This window comes from Lolium rigidum, chromosome 1 (genome assembly GCF_022539505.1).
Source record: "Lolium rigidum isolate FL_2022 chromosome 1, APGP_CSIRO_Lrig_0.1, whole genome shotgun sequence".
Taxonomy (NCBI): Eukaryota; Viridiplantae; Streptophyta; class Magnoliopsida; order Poales; family Poaceae; genus Lolium; species Lolium rigidum.
The window spans coordinates 307,525,974-307,538,258 of NC_061508.1; the positions used below are offsets into that span (position 1 = coordinate 307,525,974).

Consider the following 12,285-nt stretch of genomic DNA (forward strand, 5'->3'; position numbering starts at 1 on the left):
CGTGGCCACCACGCTATAGAAGCGTTCGCGTTGAACATAGCATTTGACATCATTTTAAATACGTGCTCTGACCCGACGAGTGCATGTGCTGATGCACTTATGCTGAAGCTAACTACATACACATACAAAGTTAGCAAGCTATTAAGCATCTGAGCAGTCAATAGTCCCAAGGACATAAAATTGTTTTTTCTAAGCAGAGGCAAAAGTTAAGAAGAATGAAATTGCACAAGTAATTAGCAAAAACCGAGCTAAAGCCAAAGGATGTAAGTAAAACTAACTTTGTAAAACAAAAACAAATGTGATACGGAACTTTTTCACTGGATAAACTCTGCAAATATCAGCCATTTTTAGATGTAAGAATAACCAATACATTCGTATATCCATTCAATCCGAATGTTTACACAACAACTCCAATGTGCCCTACTGTAAAGGTACAAAGAGGCTAAAGCAGTAATGGAAATCAAGCATAAGTCTGTGAAAACCATTCCACCGAAACAGGCCGACATGCTTCTTGGAGTATGGTGCAGAGGGGTCAATCTTCAAGGCTTTGGCCATCCTTTGAGACACCATCCTAAATCTCAGCCGAGCAGGTAAATGGAGTAGCTGTCATGGAGTATGATGCAGAGGGGTCAATCTTCAAAGTCCTGGCCATCCTCTCTTCCTGGCTTTGTCTACCCCTGAATCCTGATGTTGCTCCCTGTAACAGTAGAAAACATGGCACACTTAGGAACTGAACAGAGCTTCGTTTGAGAACAACCGTGGGAGATTTTTATGGCGGTAGATACCTGAGCTTCTGCCCGAATATCCTCTAGTTCAGCCACCACTATATCGATGAACAGACAGTTTCCCAACATCTCTGCATTGCAACAGAGTTAATAGCATTAGTAAGATAGTTCTCTCTTTAGGCAAGTGTTAACAGAAACACAAACATATGTAATTCTCTCATCTATTAAGTACCACATATGCCAACAATCCATATACCCCAGTTTCAGATATCATAGCATCCATATACCATCCTAGAGCCGTGCTACAAGGAATTATGCTACTTTAGCAACTTAGAGAAATTAGGCAACAACATGATTGATAATTTGCAGCACGCCATACTTCTAAATGTGCAGGCATGATCCCAACAGGACAGAGAACAGATCTCATTTGGAAAACAAGACAGAGAGAACACAGTTGCACACAACAACTCTTGCAAAATATTTCTTATCAAAGGACTTATAATACTCATAGAGCATGTATACCATGTATACGTGATATCTATCACACTAGAAGTACAACAAACTTCAAATCCTTATGAAATAAGCACTTGTGATGCAAGTTCCCTACTGGTAATTATAAATATTTTGAGATGGAAATCTAATTGTCTCTGTTTTTTTGGGAACAGATCAGGTTCTTCCTTGTTATAACGAAACAAATGTTGCTATCGTCCTAGTTCTAAACAACAACTCTTGTACCTTAGCTGAACTTCACTGCCACCTACTGGAACCCTTTTCTGTTGGAGAATCAACGATGCTTGCAATCATCCATCAGCTCGGAGCAACAAAGGTGGAAATGGGGAAGTATGCTGTCTCAAAAGAAAAAGAGGTTAGTTGAGAATGCCATATTGAGCTTACCTGCACAACTGATGAACTATCCATGGCAATCTCAATAGGCCACATAGATCCAAACTGTTTTGAAGCAACAGCTTGGTTTTGATTTTCCTCCAAGCAACTTGCCAAACAAAAATCAGCAATTTTTGTCACCACATTGTTATCCAGAAACATATTTGTAGGTCTAAGATCTAAGTGAACGACGCAACTCTTGCGAAGATGATGTCGACCCTTTCAAATCCCTTGATTATTTTATAGCGCTTTAGCCATGCAGATTCATGCATCTATAAATAAAAGAGAAGTTTGTTAAATATTCGAGATACTCAAGCTCTTAATCTTAAGAAAGGCTAGATAGTACACATGCATAGGGAGTAATTTCTATTACATGAGTGGGATGCTTGAAACAAATAGTATTTACTAAACCACATGGAAAGTATGCAAACAATCTTAAACAGCCTATCAAAAACAAAAGATAGAAATCAATGTTATGTGACACATGATCCTACCTTTCATATGAGCATGAAGGCTCCATCTAGATAGACATTCAAATAAGAGAATTTGTCTGGCTTGACAAATTTTCTATCTTATATTTCCATCTTTCTTGGTGTGTCAACACTTTTTTCTTGTTCTTTAAGTTCAACCACTTGGTGGAACTTCTCATGCATACATGTGTTGGACAACTTCATTGCAGTTGTACAATGCCCAATCACTCCTACATGTCACAAAAGGTACTATCAGTATCACATTGAGTTTTCCCACAAAAGAAGTATCAAATTGAGTTTTCAGATTAACTATGGTTATAACCCTTAGAAATGAGAGTTTATGATACCTGAATTGAGAGAGCTTGAATGGAGAGCGCGCTACAAAATAATCAAGGGATTTGCATGGTTGACACTATCTTCACGAGATTCATACTCTTCACTTGGATCTCAAACCTGCAAATATACTACTAGATGACAACATGGTGCCAAAAATTGCAGATTTTGGTCTGTCAAGATGCTTTGATGAAAAGCAAAACCAGGCCCGCTATTACTTCAAAACCGCTAGGATCTATGAAAGCCGGGTTTGAGCTTTCATCCACTCATATCTTCCGTACTAGTAGCTGTCAAACAAGAGAGAGACATGTTACTATTTATGAAGCTACCAGATCCAACTCCTAGCTAGTCAATTAAACTTGTGCTCAGATCTATAGCAGAGATAGATGCTAGGACCAGACCAATATTGTCAACAGACACACAGGGAGTATATACAGCATAACTTAGATTAGAAGTGCTATTTATGAAGCTACCAGATCCAACTACTGGTTACTCAAGTAAACTTATGCCCATATGGCCATATATATCTATAACAACAGAGATAGATGCTAGGGAAACTTTTGTGGCTACAATCTAACTAACAACTGGGTAAAAGTGTGTAACAACACCGTCAGTAAAGCAGACAAATATTGTCAACACAGACACATAAACAGGGAGTATAAGCCGCGGGCGGAAACTACCGACGAAATCACCAAGAAACTGGTGCTAAGTATACAGCGTGAACCTAACAGCATCATAAAAATAGATGTGCACCAGCATGGAGCAGGGCTAAGCAAGCAGCTACAGTCAGATAGCACGCGAGAGGAGCATATGCAAGATCTACCACCAAACTTCGACAAGAGGAAGAAAGAAGATGGTGATTACCTAGAGGCGGCGGGGCGGACTGCGAGATTCAGATCTGGTGAGGTGAGGACTGGGTGAGCACTGGAGGCCCTCTTCTTTAAAGGGACGCTCAGACCTGGACCTGGCGTCCTAATCAGCCCTAACGGGGAGCCCAGCTGGTTGGTCTGTGTTTAACGCCGTCAAAGTCCACTCTACGCATCGACCAAAAACGTCGCCTCCCCTCACTGGAACGCTCAGTCATTTTAACCATTTTTTTCTTACTGCAAACAGAGCAAAGATGCTCTTGAAGTCTTGATCACACTAACCAAGATACTTCCCTTTTATTCGATGTAAAGTCGGAAACCATCCCGTATTTGAAATTTAGAAGCCGAACTCTGCTTCGCCTTCGAGAGTGGACTGGAGATCACTAGTATTTTCACAACCTGAGCACTACCATAACAGACAGAAATACATCATTACAGTAGCTCTTATTATTTTTCCTACAAAGCTACAAAATATTACAACACTCCTCAGCTCAGGGCTTCAGAGACCCGTACATAACTCTATTTGAACCCCATAGCTACCACTGGGATCCTGACTAGGTGGCCCCGGTCACCCTTCATGGTGATCTCGCCAAAACTGTAGGTGCCGGTCACCGACCTCGTCGTGAGGGTCGCCGTGATCTCTCTCGACGACCCCGGGAGCACCGTCAACGCGGGAGGCGAAACCTCCAGGGCAATCTCCGAGGACATTCTAGTCATGATGGTGTAGGTTTCTGCCTCGTCGGCCACATTCGTGACCGTCCGCTTCACGGTCTGCGTTCCTTTGAGCTGGGAGACCGTGATCGAGGGGATGTTGAGGTCGTAGGGTCGCTGCCCCTTTGGGCTGGAGCTGCAGCGCGATCCGGTTATGTTTGATACTTCACTCTGATCAACGTCAGGGATTGAGCACAAAAATGTGATGTAATCTTGATGAGCTGCCAGCACAAACAATGCAGTATTAGACTTGAATATGGCATCGCTGCCTTAGTAACTTGGAACTGCTTATTTTAACAACAGGCTTGGATAAAAAAAAATCAACTTACTTGCATCTAGAACAAGGCCAGGATCCAGGGCGGCTTTTGGGTTAACCGCACCACTACCATAATCAAATGGTGTGGCCCGTGTAAGTGTCAACATTTCTGATGTGGAGTATTGCTGCGCCCTAAGAGGATGGCTGCCCTTGTCGATCGTATTGGCGGTAGTCATCAAGGCAGACTTTATTGCTGAGGGACTCCACTTCGGGTACTTCTGTTTTATTAGTGCTGCAATGCCAGAAATATGTGGTGCAGCCATGCTAGTTCCAGACATCATTGCAAACCCTTCTCCTGAAAAATAACATTGGCATGACACAGAATTTGGTTAGCTCATATCGAATGGTGTCTCCCTCTTTACGGATCACGACCATCAAAAGAGACAAGATTGCTTAAACTAGGTAGTCTCAAAGCATTGAGAGCACATTGGCATAGAGGAAGCATAGTGGCATTTCTTATTTTAACTAGACTAATAATCGACTGACCACGACATGCTGAAAACAAGCATGACAAGAACTTACCAGCGTAGTTTGCTTCATCTGTTCCATTAGGCGCCCATGCAGCCCATATAAGATTTCCAGGAGCGAGTATGTCAGGCTTAAGAACATCAGCGTCTTGAAAGCTAAAATCTTTTACATCAGGCCCTCTTGAAGAGAACAAAGCAACCTGAGGAGCTGAATTGAACAGTGTTGGCGCCAAACCATCTGCAATACCAACTGTTGCTTGGAACGCTGTAGCCCTTCCAGCCCAATCTCTTGTTGTGGACGAGTTGTAGTAGTCTATAAGATCCTACATAGCCAGAAGTAGTGTTATCATTATGTATCAGAAGTATCATTTTAGACCCAAACATGTATGGTACAAATTTTCTTATTTGCCATGTCAGCCTACAAATAGCAGCAGTAAATGCAATCCACACTACTGCTCGTAAGCATTTGCAAGTTGGTTCCATGAGATTAGTGAATAGTTCTACTGTACGCTAACTTTTGGAATCATGACTTCTATGCAGCTGATAGACAAACAACAAATAACAGGCTTATCTATTACCATGCTTAGACTGCATGTTGCATTTCGTTATTTCTATATACATTTAGAAATGGTGTTTGTCAATAGGTGACACTCACAATAAGGTTCCATCGGGGATAAACTACCTTTGTTTTGCTGACATCTGTGATGAGAATCCCGGGAATATTCACAGGCACAGGATCAAACTTTGTTCCTGGGTAACTACTCTCGACAGCAACAACAAAGCCAGCTGCACCAAGACTCCTGGCCGTTTGAGACACTTTCTTGATTGAAGCTGTCCCAGCAATATAATTATAAGAATAGCCACACAAAAGAATTTTGCCCTGAACCTTTCTCTTATTTAGGAGTTCTGGTCTTTGACAATCTAGAGCACTGTACTTTGTTGCAGATGAACCCAGCAGAGCATCAGTAGCAGAAATAAGGCCGAATGATTTATTTCCATGCGTTGCGGCTGTAGCCAAATGAGATATTAGAGAATTGTCAACTAAACAGAAGAACTTTAAGTGAATTGTAAGAACACCAGTATCACCTCGGCGTAAATGGACATTTGTTGACAGTAATAACAAATAACACAAAGGACTACAACTCTACATCAAGTGCCTTTTGTGGAATTACACAATGAACAAAACTCAGAATGCATCTTCCGACCAAATCATTTAACAATTATAGAAAAGTGCCGAAGAAATAGTTTACTAGGATCCAATAAGAATATGGTATAATAGGCTTCCGACCAAATCATTTTAAGAATTACTTAAAAAGTGCTGGAGAAATAGTTTACTGGGATCCTATAAGAATCTGGTATAATAGGAACCCAAATTAAAGCTCATGTGTGATCATTAACACTTTTAAGTATGTGTGGGATGTTGCCAAGGATGCCATGCAAGTTATATTGAGCAATGGCAGGCTATATTTTGTTACGACACATGCACGGAACGCATGGACTTACGTGATACTCCAAGTCCACCAAGACGCTTTCCATTTCCTAGTATCAAATGATTCTTGTATCTGCGGTCATCAACTCCAGCAGCAACAGTGGTTATCCATGGGCTGAATGACACCAGTGTTTTTGGAAATGGTCCTCCATTTCCAGCAGCTTGGGCAACAAACACACCAGCTTTCACGGCAGAAAGAAGCGCAGCATCGAAAGGATTCAAAAATGTAGTGCGTGTAGCTGTTGATGGGCTATTTGGTCCAACAGAAAGGTTGAGAATGTCAACACCATCTTGAACAGCCTGCAGGTAGCCATCCATATGTGTTAGCTCCTACATGTTGGAAGCTCACGCTACTTACATGTATTACAGCTATCCCGCAGGCATTCTATTATTATCGCAGAATACATCTATGGATAAGCAGTAGCAAGTTATAAGTTTCCAGAAATGAGTGTTCAAGTTACCATTACGCGTATTTCACTGTACACCCTACATGAAATGGAACTCAAATTCTAAGCTATGCTAGTGAACACACAACAGAAATAAAACCCAGAGCTTATCATTAACTGAAGACAATAGCTCCTGCTTCTGTTTACAAATGTGAGGCTCTATTTGGGGGGCTTCATAAGCTCCAGATCAGCGACACTTAGATGATCTATCATACCAGTACCAACTGATCTAGTTTGCTTGATTAACCCTGCCTAAACTTATCAGTCAACCTCTCAAACAAATATAGAATGTTTTCAAAGACTGTTACAACCAAATACTTATCTTTCAACATACTCCAGAGGTCACAGAGTTTTTTTTTTTTGTGGGGGCAGAGCCACAGCGGTCACAAAGTTGCCCCCAGGTATCTTTACAGTATCAAGTACAGTGGAATAGTTGGTAGAAATAATTGTACAATTAAATGTATGTGGTGTGAGAAGTGTGGGTAAATCATATAATGTACCTGGTCAATCGCTGCCACGACATCTGATACATAACCACCAAAAAGCCTGTAAAGAACCTTGTACACAGCTATTCTGAAGAGCACAAACTCAAGACAGTAAGGCACTGGTGAGGAAACAAGATTGCAATGGTACTCTCAATGAATCCAGCTATGATGATACTGACTACTGAAGAGTGCTTCTATTCTTCCCTGGAAGAAAGCTACACGCATTGTTTATATTTTTTTGGAAGGAAACAGGTAATGTATTTGACATAACAGAATAATGCAACTTCGCAAAGATAGAATGAACAAAACCCCTGCTTTGACGTTGGTGATTTAGGAATTGCTGCTGATTGCATAAGGTTTTGCTTTATTCAGAAAATTTTAACGCATCAAAACATACCTAGCTCGTGGAGCCATGCCACTTGCTTTGCCAAATTCATAGCCATGCATTCGCACCGGAATCCCATTGTTGCCAGCAGCAATTGCAGCTATATGACTGTTGAGGGTAGAAGGTATACATGTGTTAGATAAGGTATGGTGATCTTTTCAAGACCGAGAACAACCACAGTAACTAAAGATACAGAAAAGGATGCTTAAAATAGAAAGGTTTCTGTGTGCATTATTGTTGGTGTGCAACAAAAGCAAAACAATAAGGAGGATCATCAGGAGCATGACCTTCCATGGCCATCACCGTCTAACGGAGATGCAAACTCAATATCAGGATCAAATGCTCCAGCAGCAATCGCAGCTTTTGCAAAATGTTGGGCCCCAACTATCTTTCCATTGCAGAAGCTTCTATGTGTTGTTGGATCTATCTCACATTTCCCCTTGTAACGAAGAACAGGTCCATAAGGATCAGTTTTGTGGGTAGAGAAGCTTGGATGTTCAGGATAGATTCCTGAATCCACAAAACCAATCACCACATCTTCACCTGCTCTATCGAATCCACCTCCAGTAGGCCATACCGCTGTTGTCAATCCAAGAAACTGTGGAGTGTGCGTTGTCAGTTTATGTATCTTTGTATCTCTCTCCACGTACTTAACACCTGGGGCTTTCCTTAAGAACTCAGCCTGACACAGTATAAAATCACTGTATTCAGCCACAATAATAACCCATAACTGGAAAAAAATAGATGCCTCTCAGCAAATTTGGGATGGAAATTACCTGTAAAGATGACATGTGAACTGCAAAACCATTAATAAGATGATGGTAACTATAAAGCTTCTCGTAAGTTCCTTCCACAAAAAGCGAGTCTAGAAGCTTCTCATGGTGCGTTCGAAGGTGAAGCGAGTATGATGTGACGGCCTCACTGCAAATCAGAAAAATTTACAGTAAGCACAAACTATTTGCGTCATAAGAACAACCAGGCTGCAGTGGACACTTCAATGAGAATTATTTTCAGCTTTGATACTAAGGGGCCTAAAGGTAGATATAACAAGTTGATGATCAGATAAATGTAAGGTTTACAAAGTAGACAATAACAATACAGTGTTAAGGTCAACGACAAGTAGTTAGTTCAGGAGTAATGAACATGCAGCTAAACCTCATCCACTAGACTACTACAACCTACAGGAAAAAAAATACTATCTCTTAATACTTCTGTTTGGAAGACAGCTTCCTAAATAGCAGGTTCAAAGTGCAAAGGAAGTGAAAGTTGCAATTCATCAGTAACCAATCCTATGTAACAACAGTGTGAAGTCTCCCAGGACAGACTTGAAGAATCAAGCATGGCAGGCAACATGAATAAATGTCAAGAGACAAGGTGAAAACCACCAACAAGAGTAGAATAGAATACCTGGTAATATCCATCTCTTCATCCAAATCCGCTGCGGTCGCCGGAAACCCTTCGACTCCACCTCTGTAGCTCACAACCGGGTCGCCCTCCATGGTAACAATATACACATCATGTGTCCCAAGCACTACTTGCGGCACAAAGGCAAGAAGAAGCAGACAGGCAATGCGGAGCCCCTCCATCTTCACCAATCTCTGAACAGCAATGCCGCGGACCCTTTGAAGAAGAGAGAGACTATATCATATCAGAGACAGGCACTTAACAACACTCCATGAGAGAGCAACAGTTGCAGCTCTTGGGCACTAGTGGGATCGCAAATGTGCAACGACTACATGTCTCCAGCAGTAGCGCTATAGTAAGTCGCGCAGTGCCAGAGTGACGGGAACGGTCCCCATGGGGGGTGCCCACCGTTGCTCTGTGATGCCGGAGTTGCCGATCTCATAGGTCTCCCATGACGGCCCATTTATGGATGGGGCCTCTTAAATCAGGCTGCCCGGTGGTATTTATGGCCATTCAGAAGGAGACTGTTAGGGGTTCTGAGGAAGGAAGAACGGTGCTAGTAGCAGTCTAAACGGCTAGCTACTCGCATGTGCGGTGTGTACATTTTTAATCGATCTCCATTGTCCTCACTGGAGAGCAGGTGGGTATTCAGATTAAACTGAAATGCTACTATCAGTGTGTGATCCAATTCATAGTGTCACATAGATGAATTATTCCCTGACCACAAACTGAACCCCCCCCCCCCCCCCCCAAAAAAAAAAGAGTAGTAATGCACTGTATATAAACACTAAACGGTACTAAATCGCAACCGGACGAAGGAAATGACAGATTAGCCTGAAGCTATAGATCATTTGATCGGAAGTAGAGCCGTGGGTCAGCTAAAGAAAAAAACTCTTGTTTTCGAACCAAGTCGCGTTAAGAAAAGATTGAATCCCCTGATAATGTGGCCACTGATGCCGACATGCTGTACCCCGAACACTAATAACACCCTAAATAATAAATAAATGTAAAATAATACTCGTAGAAATGATGCTCGGGTGAAATGTAAAAGAAAAACACTAGGAAAAAAAAAAGCTCGCTCTGCACAGGGAGCTAGAAATGCGAATCGGGAAACGGGAAAATTACCTGAAACTGAGAAGCCAAGCATTCCCCGGCGCAGCTCTGCCGCCGCCCTGCCTCGGTCGGTCGAGCAGCCCGCGGCGGCCGCCTCGCGGAATGGCGGCGCGCTCCGGCAGGAGGAGGAGGAGGAGGAGGAGCGGCAGCGGCAGCGGCAGCGGCAGAGCGCGGCTAGGGTTTGCGCGCCGCGGGAGTGGGGGAGCAGTGGGAGGGAGCGGGGAGCGAGGTGTGAGGCAGAGCAAAGCGTGGGCTGCTGCTGCTAATGGCTTCGCCTTTGTTTGTCTTTGTCTTTAATGGTGGCCACTGCCTGCGACTGCGACTAGTTTATTTTCTCTTTCGCTTTTGGCCATCTCGACGGACACGAGGCCTCTCTGCCGCGCCCGCGAGAAGTGGTGGGACCGGCGCGCAGCGAGACAGAGCATGTGCCGTGGACCCACTGCCGGTCGGTGGCGCTCCTCGCATGACTGACTGAGTGAGTGAGTGAAGTGAGTTAGTGCGGCCGTGGGTCCCAGGAGCCAGCGAGGGTGGCCGGGCGACGTACGCCGCGTGCGCCGTGCGGCGACCTCGATCCTGGAGCGGCCGCGGTACATGCGCGCCCGCCGAGTTGTGGCCGCGGCGAGGAACAATTGTCGGGGGAGGCAGCGGCGCAAAGGAACCTCCGTGCCGGCAGCAGGAGCGGTTCGCCGTGGCGCGGCGGCCGGTCCGTCGGCGGTGGATCGGGGCGGCGGCGAAGGAGCGGGAGGGAGGAGAGACGTTGGGATGTCAGAGCCATGTCGCAGTTTTTGATTCCATGGGGGATCGGGCACGGCAAGAACAAAATCAGATCGCCGACAAATATCAGACCAGGACACGTCCGTCCGCCCAACCAACGTGCCGCCTCAACGCAGACACCAAGCAGAAGCAGCCAATCGGAAACTACTGGGCCGACGCAGCTTCAATGCGTACCAGACTAGACAATAGTACTACTACTACCTCCACACAAACTTTGACAAAAAAAAATGAAACAAGGATTTTTTTTTAGGGATCCAATGTACCCTAGTGTAAATAACCTGCAGAAAATTAGTAGAATCATTTTTTGTTAAAAACAATATCATTTCTGCAATTCCATATCTGCCAACATAAAGCCGAAACACCAATGCGAATCCTAGCTTTATCTGCTTTGTCCGTTCAATTAAGCTAATTCTCAAACATATTTTTGACATTGGATGAAAGTGGAATATTATATGCAGCAAAAATTACTCTTCAAACAAGTCTGGCACGAAATAAATAAATGTTCAACTGATTTATCGGCGTCACAGAAACAACATTTTGTATTTTCATTCCAATTCCTCTTTGCTAGATTATCACGAGTCAAAATACTTTTTTACTAGGAACCACATGAAAATTTTAATTTTTAGTGGGATTTTTAATTTCCAATTATATTTGTGTAGGTATCTAGTATGACCATTTAACATATCAGCATCATAGACTTGACTGTGGAAATCCCTGATGATGTTAGATCCCAAACAAACTTGTCTTGATCCTCATTTAAATTTATCTCCATATAGATGTACCCATTGATCCCATTTATTACCCAGAAGTTGCCTCTGAAAACCAATATTTAACGTAGTCAAACTCATAACAGTTGTCGTGGGTATTGAGATACCAGGGTTTGCTCACCTAGCCATATATCTTCCTAGAAACGAACTCCTCCTGGGCCGATTTTAAAACTCCCCCTGCTAAAAAATTCCCCAAAATTTCCCCTTAACTTTCATTAATCACTTCGAGAAGGGTGAATCAGTCGGCTTACTTTCAACTTTAGCCCATTAAGGTTCTTTCCGAAGAAGGTTTATGGCAACTGTATCGTCCATTAAGATTCATTTAGATTCCTTTAAGCACTTGTAATCGTCTCCTAGGAGGATTGTACAACTTCTATCTTTTCAATCTCGAAAAAAATACGTTTTATATTACAAGAGTAATGGAGTACTGGTTAATAAAATAGCACAGAAGAAATGTACAAAAACATCGGCTCACACGACAAAGACATGAACACAAATGGGCATCCCAGAGAGCTACCCACAATCTGAGTGTTGCTTCCGTGGATTTTGTCAATTGTTTTACAAGAAACGGCAATACATACTGAGTTGCACCATCGTGCTACAGGGGTTCGTCTCCTCCAACGCAGTTGTAACTTCCAACAACCGGACTCAG

General features: G+C 43.1%; 1 protein-coding gene and 1 long non-coding RNA gene across 4 annotated transcripts; both read right to left on the reverse strand.

Annotated features, from left to right (window-relative positions):
* Window positions 1-334: 334 nt before the first annotated feature.
* On the reverse strand, window positions 335-3,338 carry LOC124684093. Of its 3 annotated transcripts, XR_006996900.1 has the most exons (7): window positions 3,275-3,321; window positions 2,629-2,697; window positions 2,425-2,530; window positions 2,102-2,307; window positions 1,461-1,879; window positions 786-856; window positions 335-697 (listed from the first exon to the last, which is right to left on the reverse strand). It is a non-coding gene; the product is annotated as an uncharacterized LOC124684093 (long non-coding RNA). The 3 variants fall into 3 exon arrangements; XR_006996899.1 differs by having other exon boundaries at window positions 2,425-2,697; window positions 3,275-3,338; XR_006996901.1 differs by lacking the exon at window positions 2,629-2,697 and having other exon boundaries at window positions 3,275-3,319.
* Window positions 3,339-3,554: 216 nt separating this feature from the next.
* Window positions 3,555-9,209, reverse strand: LOC124684094 (subtilisin-like protease SBT2.6). The gene is made up of 10 exons (XM_047218491.1): window positions 8,983-9,209; window positions 8,352-8,496; window positions 7,863-8,257; window positions 7,588-7,683; window positions 7,206-7,278; window positions 6,274-6,559; window positions 5,453-5,778; window positions 4,826-5,093; window positions 4,317-4,598; window positions 3,555-4,208 (listed from the first exon to the last, which is right to left on the reverse strand). Exons 1-10 carry the CDS (start codon window positions 9,159-9,161, stop codon window positions 3,796-3,798), a joined length of 2,463 nt encoding a protein of 820 aa, XP_047074447.1. The 5' UTR covers window positions 9,162-9,209; the 3' UTR covers window positions 3,555-3,795.
* Window positions 9,210-12,285: the final 3,076 nt, after the last annotated feature.

Coding starts and splice junctions, on each gene's coding strand:
- LOC124684094 (XM_047218491.1), bottom strand. CDS start 9,161: ATGGAGGGGCTCCGCATTGCCTGTCTGCTTCTTCTTGCCTTTGTGCCG. Junction 5,779..6,273: donor TGGTGGACTTGGAGTATCAC/GTAAGTCCATGC, acceptor ATTTGGCTACAG/CCGCAACGCATGGAAATAAA. Junction 4,209..4,316: donor TGGCCTTGTTCTAGATGCAA/GTAAGTTGATTT, acceptor TTGTGCTGGCAG/CTCATCAAGATTACATCACA.